The 24763-nt window shown below is 52.0% G+C and overlaps 1 protein-coding gene across 1 annotated transcript in view; it reads left to right on the plus strand.

Moving 5' to 3' along the window:
* Nucleotides 1-24763, plus strand: part of HK1 (hexokinase 1) — a 60777-nt gene that overhangs the window by 23162 nt on the left and 12852 nt on the right. The window contains exons 3-9 of the mRNA XM_046026755.1: nt 5785-5933; nt 10725-10844; nt 13822-13917; nt 14525-14624; nt 14728-14911; nt 20254-20409; nt 22883-23116. Of these exons, the coding sequence (XP_045882711.1) occupies nt 5785-5933; nt 10725-10844; nt 13822-13917; nt 14525-14624; nt 14728-14911; nt 20254-20409; nt 22883-23116 (1039 nt within the window). The remainder of the gene's footprint in view (nt 1-5784; nt 5934-10724; nt 10845-13821; nt 13918-14524; nt 14625-14727; nt 14912-20253; nt 20410-22882; nt 23117-24763) is intronic.

The raw sequence follows: 24763 nt of genomic DNA on the forward strand, positions 1-24763 counted from the left end.
CCCGGAGCGGGAGCAGGGGCTCAGCTTACCCCCATCCTCAGATGAAAAATGGGGAGGACAGTTACCTAAAGAGAGGCTAGACAGCCACCAAAGTTCCCTGGAAATCTTGTTCCCCTTACCAGACGTCATTCCTTGGTATTTCTTGCCATGGCAGACACTAGGACCGGACAGACGTACATTTGACCCAGACAGTTCTTTCAAACTAGCAGCCAACACTGATTCCCTGCCGTGGGTGAGCCTTGGGGAGTGAGGGTGGAGGGGGAGGAAGTAAGCGTGTTATGGTTGTCCTCACCTTCAAGTTGCTTATCATCCAGCTGAGGAAGATAAGCCACTGACCCCTAGAAGATAATGAGCATCACAATGTTTGCAAATACTGTGGGTGACTAAGAAAAGGGAGGGGCTCTGGCGCCACTATAGGTGTGACCAGGAGCAGGTCATTCAGCTGGATTGGTTGAGCTTCCTTCTCCGGAAACCAGGAAGATGAGTTGATATTTGTTCCCCATCTCCCAAGCTGCAAATGTGATTTACAGAAGGAGGTGCCATTTCCCTGGGCAGTCACAAACATGCCCTGGAACCAGGGCCACTGCTCAGGGAGGGACTGGGAACGTGCTGGGCTTGACCCTGATCCCATGTAAACTGCTTTCTGGGAAAGACTCTCCTCAAATGGTCAACTCCCACTTCCAGGTGTGGGGAGTATCCAGTGTTTAGTGTTTTCCTGACATCTCAAGGTCACCTTTTCTGGTTGCCATGTCTGACTCGAACTTCTTGGGGTCCTGTTGACCTGTGCTTGTTGAGAAGAGCAGGGGAGAGCTGGAGCGGACAAACCACAGCGGGAGGCTGGCATGGAGCACTGGTCTTTGCAGGGTTGTGGAAGTGGGGCCCAGCCCCATGTACCCAAAGGCCAGAGTCTTCTGGTTATTGGTAGCTGAGGTCATTTGCACTTTTCCTGCTTGAAAAACTTCAGGTCTGGGTCCTGTGGAGGTGCTGCCTGAAACCTGACTCCTTCCTGCAGCAGGACCTGAAAGCTCTCACCTGATCTGACTTGGCACTGACCCCACTAACCGCGAGCTCCCCCCGCAGACACCTGGCCCCTGAACATAAGAAGCTGCTTTCACTTAAGACCATTGATTCAACTGGAAATGAGACTTTGGACCAGGCTAGCAACCGAAAAATGGGTCATGCTATTTTTTTTTTTTTAAGTTACGATGTAAAGTCAGTGTATAACAGGAAATAAATAAATGCTTATTTAAACGTTAAAGCAATAAAAAATGTTGAAACAAAGCAAAAAGTACCCATAATTTCATGTTAGCACAGTGTTTGCCTTTGTGCTCGTTCATCTGTGCAAGTGGTTTGGAATTGGTGACCGCACTGAGTGTGCGTTGTCTTCACTGGAGAACGAGGCAGAACAAACCCAAAAGCCGCGAGGAGTCGCTGATGTTGAGGAACCCCAGAAAGGTGGCCATTCTGGTGGTGCCGGAGTCTCAGTCCACGGCGACCCCTGGGGGCCCGTGTCCATGATGTCTGTCTGGCAGGCAGTTGGAATCGTCGAAATGTTGTCGTAATGACTCAGAGCTTTGGGTTCACATTCTGGCTCTGCCACTTAGGTTGTGACCCCTCCCAGCCTTTACTTGCTCACCTGTAAAATGGGGATCATAGTAGTACCTACCACATAGGGTCGAGGGAGTTAAAAATAAAATGATGCATCTGAAGGACTTAACAGCTGGAATGCATGGAGACTCCGTGAATGTTAGTTGATGGTAAAATAAATGCTTTTAATATTCTAGTAATTCGTCTTCCTGAGAGGAGAAGCAACCTTATACCAAATTCAGTTTTTTAACTGAGCACCATGGGGATTAGGGTTCTGATGGGAACCCTAAGAAAACTCTAAACCATGGTGCCTGGTGGGCCCAGTCAGAGCATGCGACTCTTGATTTCGGGGCTTTGAGTTCGAGCCCTACACTGGGTGTAGAGATTACTTAAAAATAAAATCTTAAAAAAAAAAACCCAAATGAACAAAAAAGCCCTCTAAATAGATTTAAACACCCCACAAAGTCAGGGTCAGAGTTTCATACTGATCTGTGACACCTGCTTCTTGGCATTCTCCCTTGGTCTGTTTCCTTTGGACTGTAGAAGCAATGGTGGCATCATGTTGTAATATTCATACAATGGGATATAATTTGGTCCCAGAAATGGATGCGGTACTGATACATGCCACCACATATACAAAGCTTGAAAACATCAGCTATAGAAGGCGAAAGAAGCCATCCACAATAGACTAGCTCTTGTATGCGTCCATTGACATGAAATGTCCAGACTAGGAAGATCTAGAGAGACACATAGTAGATTTGTGATTGTTGGTGGATGAGAGGGGTTGCCAGGAAGTGGGGAGTGACGGCTCATGGGTACAGAGTGTCTATCTGGGATGCCGAAAACGTCCTAAAATTAGATAGTGGTGATGGTTTGCAACTCTGTAAATACACTAGAAAACCACTGGGTTCTACACTAAAATGGATGAATTATAACAAACTGGAAAAAATAAGAACCTTAAAAAAATAAGATGAATGAGTTGTATGCTATCTGAATGATTTCTCAACAAAGTTAAGAAGCCAACCGACCAGCAATGTCACTGCTCTGTGCTTAATGACCAATGAGCAGGGCTACTTTGAGTGAGTAAATGATTGGGTCACCAGCCCCTGTGGCCAAGCATCCGCTGAGCATTTGCTGATTTTTCCTAGGTGCCATGGGTAAGATGCAAACAAGCCCAGGTTGTGGTTTTTTCCCTCAAGGAACTTGAGAGCGAGGTTAAGAATGGGGAAAATTCACTCAGAGAATTCTTTAGTTTGTTCATTGATTCCTTACCACCCTCCTGAGTTGAAGTATTTGTTAAACTCTTACCGTATATTAAACACCATTCGGAGTTCCAGAAATAGAGCGGTGTGTCAGAGCTGACAAGTTGGTGGAATCAAATACAAGATTTACAAAAGAGAGGCTTTTTTTTTTTTCCTTCCTAACCATTACCTTAAAAATTGAGAAGAAGAAAGCTCAAGAGACCCAGAAACACCAAAACAATCTTGAAAAAGAAGAACAAAGTTAGAACGCTTTCACTTCCTCGTTTAAAATTTTACTACAAAGTAACATTAATCGAGACACTGTGGTACTGGCATAAGGATGGCCGTGGATCAGAATTGAGAGTTCAGGGTATCAATTATATATCAAAATTGGGGGAGGCAGGGAGAATTGAGAGTTCAGAAACCCGTACCTGTATGGTCACTTGATTTTTGACAAAGGTGCCAGGACTGTTCAATGAAGGAAAGAGCCGTCTTACAGCGAATGTGCTGGGATAACTGGATATCTACCCATAAACGAAATAGGTTGGACCCCCTACCTCACACCATAAAGAAAAATCAACTCAGAAAGGATCAAATACTGACATGTAAGAGCTAAAACTATAAAACTCCTGGCAGGAAATGTAGGCGAGGATCTCTGTGACCCTGGATTTGGCAATGGCCTCTAAGATATGGCCCCAAAGGCACAGACAACAAGGGAAAACAACGGATACATTGTACTTCATCAAAATGGAACACTTCCATGCTTTAAAAGTCACCATCAAGAAAGCGAAAAGCCAATCCGCAGAACAAGAGAAAATATTTACAAGTCCTATATCTGATAGGGACTTAGGTCTAGAACGTGAAGGACTCCTACAACTCAGCTCTCCAAAGACAACCCAATTTTTAAAACAACCTGGGAATCTGAATAGACATTTTGCCAAGGAAGGTAAAAAAACGGCCAAGAGACACATGAGAGAGAGAGCGCCGAATCCTAACCACTAGACCACCAGGGAGGTTCCAAGAGACACATGAAAAGGTGCTCATTGTCATTAGCCAGAGAAATGCGAACCAAACTAAAGTAAGATGGTGATGAGAAGTGAGGATGTGGAATATTGGAACCTTTTCGTATCACAGGTGGGATGCACAATGGGATGGCTGCTCAGACACCGATGGCGGTTCCTCAGAAAGTTCAGTGTGAGTTACCACTAGATAGCAGTCCTATTTGTAGGTATGTACCCGAGAGAAATAAAAACAAGGCACACATGAACTTGTGCAGAAATATCCATTGCGGTGTTACTCGTGACAGCCAGAGGTAGAAACCACCCAGATATTCCATCCGCAGACAAATGGGTAAATGCAGTGTGCTATTATTTGGCCATATGGAGATGACGTACTGACCCGTGCTACACCAGGACGCTGGCCACGGGCGGCCACATGCTGTGTGATGCCACTCAGACAGACGGTCCAGAATGGACACAGCTGTGGAGACGGAGAACAGATTAATGGTTGCTTAGAGCAGTGGGGGAAGAGGGTGCTTGCTTGAGAGGGAGACAGTTAAAAAATCCAGGACTTCTTTTTGGAGGTGATGAAAGCACTCTAAAACTGGTCTGTGGCCCTGGTGGCATCACGGACGATGCGACAGACTGTGGAACTTCAAGTGGGTGACTTGTCTGGTGCTTTAGATCTCAATGATGCCATTATCGAGAAACAATGTTAAGGATGCTTCCCTAGGAAGATGAGATCCCAAGCAGACTTATGTCTATGCTGCTGTAGGATTCTGGGGACTTTGGGGACTATCAGGGCTCTGGGTGGCGGGGGGGGGGGGGGGCTGTCACCTCTGGCCCGATACCCACTGGGTCAGTTGAGGATGTCACATCAGTAGTAAAATTCACAAATTTTCGCCATGTTTCTGGAAGCTTGTGAGAATTACCAATGAGAAAGAGGGTAAGGAATGTTAGATGGTGGCTTGATGGTTTGGGACCCTTCCCACGGCCGCCTTCCTTGCTGCCATCTGGTGGCCCTGGGTTGCGTACGGTGCCATCATCCGAGTCCCACTGAGGCAGGCCTCCGTCAGTTCCCACATCAGACCTGAGGGCTGCAACCACGTCAGGCCAGTTCCTCCTCCGTGACCGAGAGAGACTTCCGTTACAAGCCTTCCCTGGGTAGAGGCAACACAGGTGTTCCCCGGCAGGTGTCTGGATGGATAGGCAGTGAGGTCACAACATACAGTGGGTTCTACCAGCCACCTTCAGGAAGCAGGACACTGACACGGGCTACAAAATGAACTTTGAGACATTACGCAAAGTGAGGGAAGCCAGACACACAAGGCCAAGTATTGTGTGATTCCACTCCTGGAATCAGCCATCCTGATGAGGCACATCTGTGGTGACAGCCAGGCAAGAGGCAGTGACCAGGGGCTAGGGGAGGAGCAGGGAATGGTTCCAGAGTTTTCTAGGGAAAAGTTCTGGAGATGGATTGTGGTGGTGATGCAGGCACAACATTGTACTTATCACTGCTTAAAGATGGTTCCAGTGGTGAATTTTGTTATGTAGATTTTACCACAATTTAACCCCTTCTCCCTCTTCCCACGGGGAGTGAGTGGGGGTGTGTTAGGAACTCAAGGCATGGGACCGACCTCAGGTATGGGGTGTTCTCGGAGTTGAAATGCTCTTTTTATTTTATGGCTAATGGTGCTGTCTGGGGGGAGGGGTTGGGCCTTAGAGAAAGCCCGGTGGGCCTCTGAATGGAATTTGGCCCTCGCCTTCCCCTGCTTGGAGCTGGCCTGCGCGTGCCAGGCTGGGGAGGTTTCCCTGGCCTGTTTTCCAGGTAGGCAGTGGTTGGGTGAGATTTGCAGGGGGGGAGGCAGGCCAGCTGGACCCTGTCAAGAGGCAGGCAGAGAGTGGGGCCTTCCCGTCACATGTGACCCTGACGTGATCCCTGTTGTCTCCCTAAACAGAAAAGGGAGATTTCATTGCCCTGGATCTTGGCGGGTCTTCCTTTCGAATTCTGAGGGTGCAAGTGAATCATGAGCAAAACCAGAATGTTCACATGGAGTCCGAGATTTATGACACCCCGGAGAACATCGTGCACGGCAGCGGAAGCCAGGTGGGTCCCTGCTCCCTTCTGATCGGCCCCCGTGGGCTCCTGTCTCCGGGAACCTGCCCCCTAAGCTCTGGTGTCTGAGCCCCTGGAAGGAGTCCCTCATAGATTCCCGTGGAGAGGGGCTGCTGGGTGGAAGGGTGTGACTATTGAGAGAGAGCCCGCCGTCTGGGAAAATTGGCAGGTGCGGGCAGGGAGGTCCAGGAAGAGGGTGGCCGGCAACTCTGTGGGTAAATGTATTCATTTCCCAAGGATCCTGGGCTTGGCTCCCTGGGGCAGGTTTTGCAGAGCGCTTGGGTGAAAGCAGCTCTTCTAAGTCGCTGGCCTCTTCACCCACCTCACTGGGGGCCCAGGCCTCATGTCACCTTGTTGGGCCACAGCAATTTGAGCTCGTGGCCCCAGGGCTGGTCAAGGGCTCCTGGCTACCGGATTGAATAGCCTCCTGAGAGTCTTTGGTTCAGAAAGGCACCACCTCCTTCCCTCACATCTGATATCTGAGGCCTGTCCCCTTGGTGGGGCACCCCCAGGAGGGCTGTCTTCCAGAGCTGGCCACAGGGCTGCGGGCATGATCGGAAGGGCCTGTTGCCCTTCCCCATCTCTCTGGCTGTGGTGAGCGCTGGGGCCCTCGCTTCCAGATCATGGCTTCCATTTTAGCCTGTGTGCTGTTAGCCCGCCACGCGTGGGGTTTGCTCCTCACGCCTTCCCATAGCTGCTCCGGGCCCTCTGGTCTGGAGCTCACCTCCCAAGCCGTGGCTGCTGCCCAGGATGTGTATTCAGAGCTCGCCAGCTGTTTGCTTTAGGAAGGGTGTGTTCCCGTAAAGGTTCATGACTAAGTTCTCCAGAAAACTCATTTGTTCTGAGCTGGACTTTGAGATGAGCCCCAGGAGCCTTCTCCTCTTGACTCTACTTTGTTTCGAAGTTAATGTGGGTGGGGTTCGGAGCCAGGGCTCTGCCGGTTCTGTGGTTTTGTTTATTTGTTGGTTTTTTTTTTTTCTTTTTTCTTTTCTTTCTTCTTCTTTTTTTTTTTTTTTGCTGTTCCGAGAAAAGGGCTAATCCTAGCCTTTCATGTGCTCCTGGGGGCTTGGGTTCAGCGCTTTTCCGACCGGGTGGCAGGCAGCATTGAAGAGGACACTGTCTCCAGAACAGACGAGTGTGTCACTCGTTGGATGGCCCTGCCTGGACGTTCCCCTGCTTATCCCCGCACTGCTGGGCTGCACAAACTGGCCCATTGGTCCGATGGTGCGTGAGGCCTGCCAGCTGCTGGATCTTCCAGTCCAGCCCAGCGGCTGCTGCCTTGTCCTTGCAAGTGACCGGCAGCCTCCAGGTGGCAGCGAGTTCTGACCTGTCACTGTCTGTTCCCACTAGCCTTGGGTTGAGCCACCTTGCTGGCTTCGCCCTCAGGACTGTCCCTCGTGCTGAGATGGTCCTGTGTGCTTTGGCTTCACCTCTTAGGAGCAGGGTCTGTAAATTAAGGGGGTGCCCCCAACAGGGGCCTACCTGGCTGTATATTTACTTCCACAGTGACTACTTCTTCCTGCGCCCCCGTGACCACCTCTGTCCCAGCCTCTGTCCCCATCTTCTGAGCTCCAGGGTCACTGTTTCCTGCTGTCTGCTTCTGCCCCTCCCCCTTTCAAGCAGTCTGCAAAGAAAAGGTGATGAGGATGACGATAAGGGTAACCATGCTCTGTTATTATCGCAGCATTTCACGGAGCTCTGTGTGCTCACTCAGCTCGTCATCCGTCCCATTTTACAGATGAGAAAACGGAGGCACAGATGTTAAGCAACTGCCCCCTGGGTCACACGGCTCAGAAGTGGTGGAGCTGGGCGTTGCACCCATGTAGTCTGGGCCCGGTTGTTAGGGTTTCAGCAACGTGGACCACTCTGAGCCTGGGTCTTGTCTTTTTGTCTTTAAACCTTTTGGTTGGTGAGGAAATGTGAGGGCTGTGGAGGAGAGTCCAGGGGCTGAGGAAGAGGGTTGGCAGTTGAAAATAGTGAGACAGGAAACTCTGCTTCAGAAGTTTGGTTTGAGGTTAGACATGAGTATCAGAGGCCATTTTTCTGACCAACCTGTAGAATCCGGCAGGAGGCCAAGGGCCCCACGTGCCTGTGAAGCAGCAGAGACTCACAGACTGAACAGCCCTGAATTCACGGGGTGGTGGTCTCTTCTGGAACATGCAGGAATTTTGAATGGATTTTTAAACCTTTTATTTGGAATGATATTAAACTTATGGAAAAGTTTTAAGATAAGCCCCAAGAGCCTCCCATATATACCCTCATCCACATTCCCCAGTCATTCACTATTTGCTTTATCTTTTTCTTCTCCCCCACTTACACACACACACACACACAGACACTATCCCTGAAAGTTCGGTTCATCTTTCAGCTTTAATAATCTTGGAGGCATCTGTGTAGCCTTCTGAAAAATCACTTATTTAGTTTGGGAAATTTTGAATAATATTTAAATTTTTGTTTTCATCATTTTTACCCTTTTCAGTGGGGAGAAACGGACTCTCTGGGGGTTTTAAAAATCATGATTACAGTGTTTGGAAGGGAAAAAAATCGTGCTTTTTAGACACAAGAATTTTGAGTCCAGCGAGGCGGGCTAGCTTCCCTCTCTGGTCGGTCACAGGCTTAGGTTAGTGTGGTGGTGGCTTCCGGTCTCTTTGAGCAGGCTGGGAGCTTCCAGACTGTGGGCATTTCCTTCTTTTTTTTTTTTTAAAGATTTTATTTATTTATTTATTTATTTGACAGAGAGAGAGATCACAAGTAGGCAGAGAGGCAGGCAGAGAGAGAGGAGGAAGCAGGCTCCCTGCAGAGCAGAGAGCCCGATGCAGGGCTCGGTCCCAGGACCCTGAGATCATGACCTGAGCCGAAGGCAGCGGCTTAATCCACTGAGCCACCCAGGCGCCCCTGGGCATTTCCTTCTTAACAGAGCGCTGCAGGGTGGCTGTGTTTGGCTTGGATCTGGGAGCTGTTACAGCACCTCATCCGTGGGAATCCGTTTCTGCAGCCTGCTGTCTCCCTGCTTCTTTCTGCCGGGCCTTCCTTTCACCCTCCTCAAGCCCCAGGGGCCATCTCTTGGGGGAGTCACAGGGAGGTCTGGGGCTTATGAGAGCAGATGATGTGGGGCTCGCGGATGGACTTAGTAATGGGTTTATATGACTTAGAAATGTAGGTCGCCGGAGACTTAACCGGGCTTCTCCAGGGAAGGTGGTCATGTGTCTCTTGAGTCAGAGTCACCGGCTGCAGCCACAGTCCGAGTAGTGGTGACTCAGGGACAGAGGCTATTAAATCAAAATTGGTGGGTTTTCCTTTACTCCCACAGGAAATTCAGACTGTAGAGCTGGGTCAGAAACCTCTGAGCAAAGTTGGGGGTAGGAACAATGACTTCCGGCCCCCTCTTGAGGATATCCCCGCAAGGAAAGCTTTCCGGGAAGAGAGCCTTGTCTGGGAACATGGGCTGGGATTGCTTTCTGTGACCATGTGGTTGGCCCTGCCAACACTGCCTTCTTCTGGCCTTCTGGAAGCTCCGTGGCTTTGTCAGTCCCATACATAAGGGAGGTCTAGTGTTACGACAGCCATGTGAAAAAGACGGGGTTACCTAGACTGGCTTGGTTGCCAAAAGAGCATATATATGCTTTGATTACATTAATAGAGGTATGAAGCCAAGGAAAAGGGAGAGTCTTAGTTCAACGAAGCTCTCCTGTGTTCAGAACACATATGAAACATTATATTCAATTCTGGATACATTTTAGAGATGAGGAGAGGTGTTAGAGAGATCCAAAAAGTTGCCTTAGAGGTGGTGAGCCTTCCATCATTGACAGTATTCATGCAGAGACTAGGGAAACCGTGTTGTGTGCTCTTTCTAGTGTCTCCTAAGATGTGTATGCATATCCCAGGCAATGGGTCACGGAGCAGGCAAATTTAAATTGAAATCCACTGAATGCAACGAGAATGACTAGTCTACAGGCACACGGCAGCGTGGATGTTTCTCCCACACGTAATGTGGAGGGAGAGAAGGCGGACACCAAAGAGTGCACCCTCCTTGCACTTATGTGTAGTAGACAGATGGCAGAGCGAATCCAGAGCACAAGATGTCACAGTGACTGCCGAGCGCCCTTGTGGGGTTAGGTGGTGGCAGTGACCACAGGGGGCTCGAGGGAGGAGTCTGGGCATTGGCAGAGCTGGGTTTCTCGACGCGGGTGCTGGTGACACAGGCGGGTGGGCTGGGGAGAAGCCAGTGAACGCTGTGCTTTGGCTGTGTGCACTTTTCTGTGCATGCGTATCCGACTTCAGTAAAGAGTAAAAATAGGACAGTCTGAAGATTGTGAAATCATGCCAGTGGGCTAGAGGCTCTGAAACGGCCCATAGAATTTTTGGAATTTGCACAGACCAAGGTAGATAGAGATAAAGATCCAGATCCAGAGAAGGGGCCAAACACCACGCCGCCCCCTGGGCTGATAGAGACCCACGGCCCCGCTGTTATGGAGGGCTGGGGGCATTTTCTATTACTTTAAAATTTCCTCAGTACCCAGTGGCTAGTCCTGATGGAAGGGTTGAAGGGCTTCCTACACTGTGCCGCCCTGCAGGGAAGTCTCTCTTTAAGGGACTCTCTCTAGCATTCACACCCGGCCTGGCTTTCCCAGTAGGGCTGCGGGGTGCCGCGGGGTGCCGCAGGGATGGGCAGCCGGTGTGGCCGTGCTCTTTTCTGTGTGTGCAGGGGGAATTGTTTACGTTTTTCCCCCCAAATGTGGGCTCCCCTTTCTCCCTCCTTAAGCTCTCTTGTGCTTCCTCCAGCTTTTTGATCATGTGGCTGAGTGCCTGGGAGACTTCATGGAGAAAAAAAAAATCAAGGACAAGAAATTACCTGTGGGATTCACATTTTCCTTCCCTTGTCGGCAGTCCAGAATAGACGAGGTAAGCACGCTCTGGGCTTGGCGGGCCCCGCAAAAGAAGCCCCAGAGTGGGAAAGTCGATGAGCCCCCTTTCCCAGCTCTTTTTCCCTTTCGCTCTATTGGACGGGTGGCCTGCCTGACTTGTATTTCTTAAGAAACATTTGTAGGAATTAACGTGAGATCATGTTACTGTGTTTGTCTTCCAATTACTTAAGGGATTTCCATATTTCTGGAGACGAGGTAGGTGGGGACATTTATAAAATGCAAGCAAGTGAGAGAAAGACTGTGGGTTTGGTGGAAGTGGCGAAGAGGCGGGCAAACCTTTTGTCAGCATTGTGTGATGTGGAGTTTGCCTGGAGGTCATCCAGGGGATGGGGAGTCTGGTCAGGACCCCATGTCTTGGGTGCCCGGGCTGGGTCTCCAAAGCGTCTGGGGAGCAGCTCCATCCCCAGAGAGGCCCTTTGTGACCTCCGTCTGGGTCCTTGTGCCCATGGTGTTGTGGGTCATTGTTGATTCATTCACCTGCTCAGCAGAGGGACTCAGACAAACCCCAGGGCACCACTGTGCCTCGGACGGCAGGGAGACAGAATGAGTAGATGCGACATGCAAGACAGAAAACACGCACAGTGACCTGTGAACAAGCCTCTCATAATAGGGACCCTGGGAGTTCACATTACCGAGGGGCCGTCAGGTGCCAGGCTCTCTGTTTGAACGCGCACCCCACAGTGAACATGGTATCTTCAAACACGCCTGTGCTTGACATGCTTGTGATTCCCAGTTTACAGATGAGGACCCTGAGGCTGGCAGGGGTCAGGAACCTGCCCAGGATCACCCATCCGGGAAGCAGCAGAGCCCAGACTCACTCTGGGCGGTTTGGCCCCTGGGCCGGTGCCCCTAACCAGTCTGCTTCCCTGCAGGAGAGTAGCGTTGGTGCATATGGCCCCCTCCACGCTTTTTGGGCAGCTCCCTGTACATCTTTATCGGTAGGGTAAGTGCCCTGTCCTGGCTTCATGCCCTCGGAGCCCTTCTGTCTGTGCCTTTTGTGTCGTCACATCATGGTGGAGCAGGAGGGGGCTTGAGGGCTTAGTAGGGCAAACCGATCAGTGCCCAGTTGGAGAACCAGACCTCCCAAGGTCACAGGGCTTATTAATGGCAGACGTAGGACCAGAATCCCAGGCATTCCTGTTACCCGTTCCTTCCCCCTCCCCCCAGAAGACCTCTGGGACACTGTTGTCCCCGTCCCCATCAGGACGGCCGTGGCCTGTCCAGACTCTCTGGTGGCTGGTTGGCAACACCTCCAAGGTGTTCGGATCACTTTGGCCTCCACGGTGTCTTCCTGAACCTTTCTCAAGGCCTGTTCTTGGTACTAGGTTTTCCTTGGCTTCTGAGAGCGGAGACGTGACAATCACATCCCCCTGGGAAAAGAGGGGGACTGCTCGACCTAGCTCCGTCGTCAGGGACACTGCGTAGGTGCCATCCCCGTATGGCCGGCCTAGGCCCTGGGAGAGGACAGGGAGCAGATGGGGCCCGCCCCACAGGAGCTGCTGTCTTCTGGGGAGGAAGGCATTGCAGAAGGGGGAGAGAATATCCTCAGAGGCAGGAGAGCCCCCCAGGGCAGGGCAGATGTGTCTGCTAGAGGGGCTTTGTGAGCAGAGGGGTGAGAGGCCCCCCCTTCCGGGCCTTGACCCCTATCCCAGAAGGGCTTCCTAGGCTGGGCCGCACTGCCTGCTGGGAAGTCAGTGAGACTAATTGCCCATGGGTGGGGGGGATGCTATGCACACTCTTCAGGGCTGCCTGGAACCTTCTGGATTCTCTAGATCTAAACCAGCTGCCTTATTCCCTAGATAAGAAAAGTGACCCTCAGAGGAATCTGGGGAGCTGCCCACAAGGAAGAGGGCAGAGGTGTGAGAATGGGACCGGTCTCCTGACTTCCAGCCCCATATTCTTTCCACAACATACTCTCTGAGGCTTTTGGGGGTTGGGGTTGAGGGGAAGAAGACAGGGTCCACGGGTTTCTGGAATGCCTGGCTTAGGAACAGGCTGCCGCCAAACAAAGAGCCACAGAGAACTACGTCTCCTGAGCACCGCCCGTTCTGTGTGGCTTTCACTGTGAGCGGGGGCAGGCTGCCTGCGGGCAAGCACCCACCCCTGTGGCACCCTCAGAGGCCCACGGGGCCCGAACCACAGCTCTTTCCCACCCTGCCGCACATGTGGCAAATTTCTCCATTCGGAGAAAAAATAGTCAAGTATAACATTTATTTTTTTTTGACTCTTTGATGAAAAAAAATACAAAAGCAGTTATATAAAGCTATTTATAGAGATAATATAAAGATGTAAAGCAAAGACTAAAATTCCTCCCCTTTCCAATTCTCAAGTGAGTGACTATTGGCTGTCTAGTCTTTTTGATAAGTCTCTATTAATACACAAACAGAAATGGGTCCTATTGGACCCATTAGTGGAGTTGCTGCTTACAAATGGGGGTTAAATTCCAAAGTTGGGGAAGAGGCATAAGTCATATGCGCTGGGTGTTATCCTTATATCTCTAGCACCTGGCTTTAGAAGTTCAATAGCTAAGAATTCTCCTGACATTTTGTTTGTCTTCCCCATTTGGCTCTGCCTATCTTCCCTCGGGGCTGTGGGAGCTGGGCTCTGGCTTGCCAGCATGGAGGGGGAATCAGGTAGTAACAGGATTTCTCTTGCTCTCTTTTTACTTGAAGTCTGGCTGTGTAGTTGCCATCCAGGCAGATTTGCACGCTGGATTCTAGCGTGAGCCACAGGGTTTCTTTCCATGGCACCCCCCAGAGAAATCCGTCCTTCCAGTGGGTGGACAGGAGACGGGACGGAGTCTGGCTCTGTGGTTACCCGCTGTGATCCAGAGGGAGCCGCCTGTCCTCTCTGGGCCTCTGCTTTCTCACGGCCCTCGAGTGGCCTCCCCAGGGACCTGGGGGTTCTGCAGGACTCCCAGCCCTCATCCAAGCCCCACCGGCTCTCCTTCACAGGGCATCCTGATCACCTGGACAAAGAAATTTAAAGCGAGCGGAGTGGAGGGAATGGATGTGGTGAAGCTGCTTAACAAAGCCATCAAGAAGCGCGGGGTAACTCTTCTCGGGGCCACCTGTCCCGGCTGTGTGGAGGTGGGGCGGTGTGGGGAGGAGGCTGGGATCTGGAACAGACCGGGCCCTTCCTGGGGGCAGTTGGGCATGGCCGGAGGCATCACGTTAGGTGTCCTGAAGACACAGGCAGATGAACAGGGAGAGTCCACAGCCCGGAAGGTCAGGTGGTTCAAAGCAGGGTTTCCAGAAGTGCTGGTTGGGGATGCTGAGCCCCGGGGTGGGGGCTGCCTCCTTCTGATTGGAGTGCTGGGCTTTGCGGAGGCAGCTGACACAGGCGGGGGTCGCCTGCGTGGCTGGAACAAGGGCCCATCAGCACAGGGCTGTAGCGCGTGGTTTTCGGAGGGCTGTGGCTCCGCTTGGAAGAGAGTCTTAATCCCGGTAATGAAGGTGACCGTGCGGTTTCCGTGCTGTAATCACTGCACTCTCGTCCGGTTGGTCTGGGGGCCAGCAGTCTCGACAGCAGCACACCCCACCGCAGGAGCAGTGCTGGCTCTGAACACGGGGGCTCACTGGCCGTGCCCTCTTGGGGGTCAGTGATCTCTGCTCCCATGTGAGAGTGGGCAGTGACACCCCCATTCTGTGTCCCCAGGACTACGACGCCAACATTGTGGCCGTGGTGAATGACACGGTGGGGACCATGATGACCTGTGGCTACGATGACCAGCAGTGCGAAGTTGGCCTCATCATCGGTAAAGTCACCCCTTTCCTCATGCCTGCCCTCAGCCAGGGTTACCAGAAGGCACAGGCAGCCCGCTCTCGCAGCTCCTGATCTGGTCTCTCTTTCTCCCCAAGGCACTGGCACCAATGCCTGCTACATGGAGGAACTGAGGCACATCGACCTGGTGGAAGGCGACGAGGGGAGGATGTGCATCAACACAGAGTGGGGGGCCTTCGGGGACGATGGGTCTCTGGAGGACATCCGTACCGAGTTCGACCGGGAGATCGACCGTGGCTCTCTCAACCCCGGGAAGCAGCTGTGAGTCCCACCTTTTCTGCCCAGTCGTGTGCGTGACCTTGGGGATACTTAGCCAGAGGTGTGGGGTTGAGATGAGGGGGCAGAAAGACAGGTGATCACAAAGCCAAAGCCCATCAAATCTGCACAGTCCCCAGATGAGCAAAGTGATACGCGGTCATAGCATCTGCAGCTTTTAAAAGTATGTTTTAAATGATTTTCTCTTTGTTGAATTACGCTGTAATTGTGTCCTGGTAAAAGTTTTGAAGATGGAGAGCATAGAAGCGTTAGTATAGAACTAGGGTTTCAAAACCCTCATGCACCCTGTAAGTCACTCCCGTTGCTGCTGCGGGGAAGCGAGGCCCCGCAGCAGACAGGGCGGCTGCCGAGCAGGGGAGTGAGTGTCCTGAGCGCCTTGCGCCGGGTTCCGAAGGTACTGAGGACCCCCTTCCTGTCCCGCACTTAGCGCTAGTTGGTGAGGCGTGTCCTACACATGAACGTCTGTCCTGCGGAGGAGTGGAGGTCATACAGACCTTAGGGAGCCCAGAGCATGGAGAAACATCCCCCATGTTACTTATGGGCAGATGGGTCAGAGTTGGTAATGAGCATCAGATTTTCTGGGCCGGTTCTTTTTGGCTTCAGAGAGCTCCGGCTACAGAGGGGTGAGTGATGTCATTCAGGGCGGCGTGGGCATTTCTTGATTTGAGCTGTTTGGTTCCTGCAGCGCGTGCTCCTATTTCTCTGTGATGCTGGCGGGCTGCTGGCTCTCTCTGCTGGCCCTGCCAGCTGCCTCGCCCTGGGGTCAGGTGCTGTCAGCGTGCTGAGAGATGTTCGTTGACTGTCTTGGCTTACGAGTCCTCATCTCATGCCAGAGAGACATGGGAGTTCATTTGAAGCCCATCCCCCAAAGATCTCCGTACCCCGGGCTGGATGATGGGGCTTTCCCCCCGAGCTAATGGTGTCGTGTAAATGGCCACTGGGAATGGCGGTGGCGAGTAACCTGGGTTTGTTAGAGAATGCCAAGTTCTTAGACCCAGAGTTGAACATTTACTTTATATCCAGAGACTGGGGTACCAGCTTGGGATAAAGGATGCCAATGTCAAAGCTCTGATAGCCAAAGGTGTTTTTTTCCCCCCAATCTGTTCGTCTACTCATCCGTTCACGGGAGAACTGCGGCTATGCCTGATGGCCCTGCTGTGTCAGGGACCTCTGGGGGATATTCTGTAATATGTACATATGCAGCATGTTACATCTCTAAAACCCTCACACTTCCACATTTGCAAGCATATGTGACCCCAGGGGTTCAGATAAGAGATTATGTAGCTGTAGTGACCGTCATGCCCTTAATCAGAAGGGCAGGGGACTGCTGCCTTCTCAGTGGAGCAGGGCAGTTACCTGGGATAACTGACAGATATGACCCAGGCCCCTGTCTGTCCTGGCCCCAGTTGGGGGGGATCGCCTGTGGCTTGGGTGGAAACCTGGATTTCGCTGGCATCTGTTTTGAATTATTTCTGAATTTTTCAAAGGGGCTGAACTATAGCCCTAGGCTGAATGGTGAACTGGGCTCACAGTTGCCTTGCAATAAGCATTTTTGAAATGATGGCTGGATGGATGCGTGGATGGATAGTGGATACGAAGGGAGGATGGGGATGAAGAGATGATGGGTGGATGGAGATGGATAGATGAAGGATGGGGGTGTGGGGAGATGGGTGGATGGATGGGGAAATGGAGGATGGATGGAGGGTGGAGGGTGGAGGGGCATGGCTAGATGGCCAGCAGGTGGGTGGGTGAATAAACAGGTGAATGGTTGAAAGAGTGAAGGGTGGGGTGAAGTCCTCCTTCTCCAGTATGTTTCCCGGTGAACTGAGCACCAGAGGTCAAGTCTTGTTAAGAGCAAGGCTGAGGAGGGGACAAAGTCTTGAGTTACATCATGTATTCCTGGAAATAGGCTATTGGTCAGAGTTTTTTGCCAAAAAAATGTCTGCTCTTCTCCTAGGTTCCTTGTCTAAGTTTTTGGGGACTCCCTGTGTCGTTGTCTTTGCAATGCCGAGTTCTTCAGAGCCATTTTGTCCTCCTTGTCAGGGAGGAGTGTTAGCTCCATTTGACTGGTGGGAAGATTAAGGCACTGGGATAGGACAAGCTGCCCCAAGAGTCCTGACTGAGCTTTGATCTAGTTTAGATTTAGGGTTTTCAGCCCCATTTGAAAATTTGGGATTTTAGAGTGAGCTTCTAGAATGTCTAAGAGTCAGCTCTTCTCATTTTCGGACAAACGTTTATCAGGAAGGGTCTGGAGGAGTGATTTTTCATCCCTGATTGCATATCAGAATTACATAAAGGCCTTTTAAGAACATACTGCTGCCCAGGCACCCCTCACCCTACACACCTCCCCCCCAGTTCTGACTCTCGGTGGGCCTGGGCTGGAGCCTGTCCTCAGGAGCCTGAGAGTTCCCCAGGTGATTACAGTTTGTAGCCAGGGTTGAAAATGTAGGCGTGTGGGATTTACACAAAGGCCAATCCCCAGATGGGCTCTAGACCCCTACACACCCGCTCCTTCATTTTGTCTGAAGTTTGCACTCACTGAGTACGGACTGTGTACGGTTGCCAGGAAGGGCATCGGTATGGCAGCTCTGTGGGTCCTGCCTTCCTTGGTCACCTGCTGCTTTCAGGACAGCAGGGGACAGCTCGGAGTAGTCAGCAACCCCCAGCCAGGCCCCAGAGTTAGGCGGTGTCTCTCTAAAAGGGGTCAGACACCCAGCTCCCTCCCTACTGTCCTTGTATTCTAGGCCTTTGAAATTCTGGTCACATACCTATCTCCTACTCTGGATTTGAGTCCCATCTTCTTTCATTTTTAATTCTCTTTCTCCTCCCCTCCTGTCTCCTTGGGCTTCTTGATCTTCTTTTTCTGTGTGGTGTCTGGACTTTTGAATCCCATTGCCCGGTGTGATTCCTTACCACATCCTTCAAAAGGCAAGGAGACACTTGCCCCACAAAACAGCACCAGCAGTGAGCAGGACGCTTCAACCTGGAGAATTCTTCGGTCTGAATGGTGGCAAAGTCCGTCCCCAAACGCCCATGCTTACCATCGCTCTGCCCACTCTGCAGACCTCTGCACACCACTCGTCCTGCTTAGCATGGCCTCAGACCTGTGCCGCCTCTTTGTCCCTGCTGCCGGTCCCAGCACGTCCTGGCTGCCAGGGGAGCTCCCCTCTGACTGGCCGGCAAGTCCTTGCTCTCCTTGTCTGACCATGACCCCCACCCTGCCCCTCCCAGCCTGTCCCCAGGCCCTGTGGGTCTCAGCCCTGCCTGTGTATGCCAGTGGGCAGGAAGGCCACAGCACCACGGCGTTGCCTGCCAGCGTGTGGTCATCAGCCTCTGACTCCCACCAGGCAGGTTGCCACTTGTGGGGTCCTGGTGCGCAGAGGGTAGAAAAGGAGCCTGCTGTGTCCGTGTGCCTCTGGCGGGCTGCGCAAGGCCCATCAGAGGTGCCTTTTCCTCGTTCTGCTGCTCTGACGGCTTCAAAGGGGAAGGTGGGATCTGTGTACTTAAAGGACATCTTGTGGGAAAGGGAGATCATTTTGCATGCCTCCAGAGGGCACAGTGAGAAGCAATGGGTAGAAGGTGCCAGGAGGCTGATCTTAGCTCTTGCTAAGGGGAAGAAGCTTTTCTGTTGTCACAGAAGGGGGCCGGCTGCCTAGGGAGGAAGCGAGTGGTAACAGTGGTAGCTCTCACATTTGATGGCACTGCCCACAAGAGAGGCAGGACAGCACGGTGCTGAGAGCCTAGCCTCTGGTGCTTAACTGGGTTCCAAGTGTGGATTTGCTACCTCTTGGCTCTGTGACTGTGGGCAAGTGATGTGACCTCTCTGAGCCCCAGTTTCCTCATCTGTGAAATGGGGCTAGTGACGTTGTCCACCTCATGGGGCTGTACTGAGCACGGAGTAAGTTAGTACACGTGACGTGCTTCGTAAAGCGTGACACCCTCCTCATGATGAACAGACACGGTAGCATGTCCCCCCCCATAAGCCCTGATGCTCTGCACGGTGACCTCATCAGCAGGCCCTGCCTTCTCCCCAGTATCCAGGTGAGGAGAGCAGGGAGTAAAGAGCACAGTCAGTGGAGAGCCAGGATGGAGCCCAGACAGTCTGGCTCCTGCCTGCTTTGAGATTCCTGATCAGGACTACACAGAGGCAGTTCCCACAGGTCCTTGGGTTGCTGGCGGAGCGGCCGGGCCTCAGAGAGGTGCCCTCCTGCTAGGGATCTCCAACACAGCCATGGCTGGGGCGGTCATGTCTGGTCCTGTCCGGAGCGGGAACAGTGCGGAATGTGTTTCTCTGTGCCTGTGTTGGGGCAAAGGGAGGCCAGGTGCTCAGGTCCCAGCAGCACCCAGGCTGGCTCGGGGGGGGGGAGCAGCATGTTCTGCTGTGGCACGGGCAGCTCTGGGGGTGCCAGCTGGGCTCCCTCGGGGGAGAGGCAGGCTCCCGGATGTTGGCCTGCTGCTGTGGTCTGTCCCACTCGGGGCTTCCTCCTGGCCCCTGCTTCACCAGCACACGGGGCCCGAATCTGGCTCGGAGGTGGCACGGAGCCCTGGTCCATGGTCGCCGCTCTCCTACAGCCTTGGGCTCAAAACGGCTGCTGTGCTTCCAGACCTGCCGCCTCCCAGGGAGGCAAGAGAGAGAGGATATTCTCTGGGACTGGCCTGTGGCTGCCCATGAGCTGCTCAGAGCCTCCCCTGGGATTTAGGGTAATGTCAGTGACGGAGGAGTAGGCTCCCCAAAGCAAATTCATGGTCGTTTTGGCTAGAGAAGGAGAATGTGGATGCTGGAGGGGTGGCCGGCAGTGGGGGTCCTGTGGGACGTGGCTGTGTTTCAGCCTCCTCAGCTTCCCTCTGCCCGAGGAAGGCATTTACTTACCCTTTCCGAGCTGGGAAATGGAGAGAATACGTCCAGCCACCTTCTGTCACAGGGCTCGGGGACCTCCCTGCTGGAGTGATGGGCAGGAAGGCCCTTTAAAAAGCATAGTGTAGTGTCTTGTAAGAAATGATCGTTTTCTGCATTTCTGTCTGGGGCGGCCTCCTCGTCATCCCCCGTCTCACCTCCGGCAGCCGTCCCTGCCTGCCCCCGTGCCCCGCCCTGGCGATGGGTGTGGGGTCTGGAGGAGACGCCCCCTTCTCCACTGCTGTGTCGTGGTCATTCAGTGACACACCCGTGTGGTTTTGCCTGCCGGTGAGCCCGTGAGCTTGGGAGGGTGAGGCAGTGCCTCCTCCTCCTCCCTTCTGCCTCCTGTCTGTCCGTCCTGCTCCTCACGAGCCGCCCTGGGGGGACGCTTTTAGGGAGGCCCTGACAGGTGCCACGTGCTTTTCTCCTGCAGGTTTGAGAAGATGGTCAGTGGCATGTACCTGGGGGAGCTGGTGCGACTGATCCTGGTCAAGATGGCCAAGGAGAGCCTCTTATTTGAAGGGAGGATCACCCCGGAGCTGCTCACCAGGGGGAAGTTCAGGACCAGTGATGTGTCAGCCATTGAGAAGTAGGTGCTGCCCCTCGGGCTTTTCTCTCTCCCTTCGCTTCACCCCGCACCCCTGCGCACCCACACGCATGAGGGCTGGTGATTAGAGGCCAGGAAGCTGATGATTCCAGTGGTGAACAAGGAGTTCACTGAGCCTGGGCCCTGGGCTTGGAAGCCGCCTGGGACATGTGAGGACCGTCTCCAGACTCTGTTCCAGGGAACCCTGGTGACCTCAAGATAATTGGGTGTTGCCTAAAGAAAGGGTTCTGTGGCTAATAGGATTGGGAAATACTGCATATATTTATTCTCCACTGAGAGATCTGTAGTATTCATTACCATATTAAAGAAAACAGTTCATTTTGGTTGACTTATAATTTTCCAAAGTCCTTTTTTTTTTTTTTTTTTTGAGAGAGAGAGGGGGGAAACACACAAACGAGAGCACATATGTGAACAGGGGTAGGGGGACGAGAGAGAGAATCCCAAACAGCCAAGCAGGCTCCATGCACAGTGTGAAGCCTGACTTGAGGCTCGATCCCACCACCCTGGGATCATGATCTGAGCAGAAATTAAGAGTTGGACGCTTAACCGACGGAGCTACCCATGTGCCCCAATTTCCCAAACTTCTCTGGTGCCTGAAACACCCTCCCCACTTCCCGTTCCCCATTCTCTCACCTCTTAACAGCCCGACGTGTTCCCTGGCACAAGTTTGATAAATGTGGTTAACAGCTGAGACGGGGCCGATAGGGAGGACCGAGTCCAGCCAACCACCTGACTGCGCTCTTTCCGCTGCACCATGAGAAACCCAGGCATCTCTGCCCCAGCCGTGACCTGTGGGCCTGAACCCGGAGAGGAAAGAGGGTGAACTTGATCCCAGGGCAGTCTGATGTGGTTGGGCGGGTCCAGGTCTAAAGGACTCGTGTCTTGGGGCTGGCCTCTGTGGGCCACCAGGCTCGGTTCCCGGCTTGGAGACAGGTAGGCATGCGAGGCCACCTGCTGAAAGATAGGGCTGGCCGGGCGCTAGAGACGTCCGTTCGTCTCCGCCCGAGGCTGTCGTTCCCACTGTCCTGCTGAGTGTCAGAGACATCAAGCCAGTGGCTTCCTAGCTCCGGCTCCTGGGGACAGATGCAGATCAGTGGGCTGCAGTCAGAGGAGGCGGCTGTGGAAATTAAGGGGTTTATGTGGACTCACTCCTCTTTCCCATCCCCGGGCATTTACCCTCGGATCACTCTCCCCCAGGAGCTCTTGGGGCAGAGCGACTGTCGGCAGGGCACCAGATTCTGAGCTTCTGGCCCTCTCTCTGTTTGAGCCCTCCAGCTAGCTACTGGGAAAGGAGGGGGCAGGAGGCCCATGGCGTTTCTTCAGAGCCACTGACAGGGTCAGAAAATGCCTGCCTTCCCTTTGGCCTCTTCTGGTGTTGGCTGTTTGGTTACCAAGAAACAAAAGCCCACTTGAACTAGCTCAAGAAGACGGGTAGACTGTCATAAACGTGTCTCAGCAGAACCTGAGCATCCCACCAAGGCAGACGTTCAAGCATTTTCTTTAAAATCTGCGGTAAGATGGTGTCACCCATTTTTATTTAGCATTGTTCTGAAGTCTTAGCCAGTGGAAAGAAAGAAAGAAAAAAAAAGAAGGAAGGAAGGAAGGAAAGAAAGAAATTAAAGGCATAAGAATTAAAAAAAAAGGAAGTAAAATTATCATTATTTGCAGATGTTAATTGTGTGGGACACCAGAAATACCTTGACAAGTGAATAGAATAACAAGAGGTTAGGGAGTCGACTGGAGATAAGGTACAAAAGTCAAACTGTATTTCTATATATTGGCAATAATTAAAATATGCATGTGTTTAAATAAGCCTTTTATTTTAGAATATTTGTAGACTTAGAGGAAAATTGCAAAGATGGTACAGAGTGTTCCCAGGTATTGCTGACTCCGTTTTCCCCACTGTTAACATCTGACGTTACTGTGGTACATGAAGGTGGAAAAAAAGGGAGCAAACGTATGTGTATGTATGTTGGTATACGCCATCTGTACCGTACCGTCTACGATAGTCACAAAATCCTAAAGTACCTTAGAGTGAATCTGACAGAAGACGCACAGAACAGGTATGCAGAAAATTCAGATTTGACTGGAAAACCTCAAGGAAAGGGGTGTCCGCATCCCAGGGCGACTCCCAGCCAGACCTCAAGAGCAGAATTGCCTGCGTCTCCTGAGCACCGAGCTCTCGGGCGAAGGCGACCACGTCTCACCTCCACTTCTCTCCATGGCCCTGCTGTGTCATGTCCCAGCCCAGCAGTTTTTTCTCTCATTACCTGGTATTTCTTATGGAGGAGACTCCTTCATGTGTTCTTCTCAGGCATTTGACGGTCTTAATCCCATACTCCCCCCAACACACACACAGTGAATGGATTTCCCCTTCCCAGGACTCTGGACCCTCAGTGCTTTGCGCTCCCCGATAGGATCCTTAACTCACGGTTATTGGCCTCTCACCTCACAGGAATAAGGAAGGCCTCCACAATGCCAGAGAAATCCTGACCCGCCTGGGAGTGGAGCCATCCGACGACGACTGTATTTCAGTCCAGCACGTGTGTACCATTGTCTCTTTTCGCTCCGCCAACCTGGTGGCTGCAACGCTGGGCGCCATCTTGAGCCGCCTTCGAGATAACAAGGGCACACCCAGGCTGCGGACCACGGTTGGTGTCGACGGGTCTCTTTACAAGACGCACCCACAGTGAGTCTGCCCTTTGCTACCATTGGCACTCAGTGCCCATCTGGGCCGAAGACTTCCTCCAAAGGTCAGACTTTTGCACCCAGTGAAGGTTTTTGGCACACAAGACAATTGTAGTTCTGGGCAGAAAGATCAGAATTGCCCACTTGAGAAGTACCCGGCCCTCAGTCAGTTTCCTGGTGTTGCGTCTGTACTGTCCTTTCCCCCTCACTTCTTCCGTCTTGTTAGAGACATCTGTGGCTGCCGGGAACACTGGGTGGAATGTGTCTGTATCTTAAATTCTCTTGCTCATTCATTTTGTGTCAGAGACCTTCATCTTCCCTGTAGCTTGCTTGGGTCATGTTGCAATGCCTACATTCTTGTTTTGGAAGCTCCTGTGGAAGGCCCCCCCAGCCCTCAGACATACCTTTTGAAAACAGGCAGCTTGTAGACCTTTGCGTGTGAGAGCTGGTCCCTGTTGGTGATGAGGGGCTGCCTTCTCGTGTACCGAACCCCTTAGCGGCAGAAGCCTTCTGTGGTACCGAGAACATGGCTCGTCCAGTTTTTGAAAGCTAAAGATGAAATTCCGAGTCTTCGTGTGCCATTAACAACAGCTGCCCATGATGTGATGGTTTCGCACGAGACCTCAGAAGTTTCGGCACTCTGTGTACGAAGTGCGTGTGACGTGGACTTGTGGGACCTTCACAGCTCGTTCTAAACACAGTTAAGCAAATGTGGGCTTAAATGGAAACCGTTCTGGTACTGAGCAGCTAGGGCGTGAGCTCGTTACATGTCCTCATCTGTGAGGTTCATAATTTTCTCTCTCTGTATTTTTAAAGTATTTGTGACTTTTTAAAAAGATTTTATTTATTCAAGAGAGGAAATGAGCACAAGAAGGGGACAGAGGCAGAAGGAGAGGGAGAAGCAGGCTCCCCACAGAGCAAGGAGCCTGATGCGGGGCTTGATCCCAGGATCCTGGGATCATCACCTGAGCCGAAGGCAGACGCTTAAGGACTGAACCACCCAGGCGCCCCAGTAACTGTAAAATTTTTGATAAGGAAACCAGCTATCTTTTTGAGGGATAGGTGGTTTCTTGGCAAATGTTTGGATAAGAAAGGGATTTGCAACATTATATTAAACATTTTTTTTTAATTGTGGTGAAATACACGCTATGGAATTGACGATCGTAACCAGTTTTGAGTATACAGTTTGTAGTGTCGAGCACGTGCACACTGTTGGCAACCGGCCACCCCCAGTGCCCTCCCGAGCTCTTCATCTCCAATGTCACGAGTACAGCCAGTAACTTTGATCCGATGTGTTCTCTTTCAGAAGCCACAGGTGTTTGGTATAGAAACTTGAGACAGTTCAAAAAATGACAAAGAGAATAGAAGGGATTTTTTTTCATCCTGCCCCTGGCACTGGTCACTGTTAATATTTTGGGGTTCTGGTTTCCCTGTTTCCTTTGGCAGGCAGCCTTCCACACTTAAAACAGACCATAAACTTTGAGGAGGTTCTCTGTCTCACTGAGTCCTAAAGTTCTCTTCTGGCCAATAAAGAAGTCTTGACTCTTGGGGGCGGAAGGAGAGGGCAAGTGAAAATAGAAAACAAGAGTGGTTATTCACAGAGCCAGTAACCAATCGAATAAGCAATTGCTGAACTCACTCAGTTCCC

This window comes from Meles meles, chromosome 13, assembly GCF_922984935.1.
Source record: "Meles meles chromosome 13, mMelMel3.1 paternal haplotype, whole genome shotgun sequence".
In the NCBI taxonomy this organism is placed as follows: Eukaryota; Metazoa; Chordata; class Mammalia; order Carnivora; family Mustelidae; genus Meles; species Meles meles.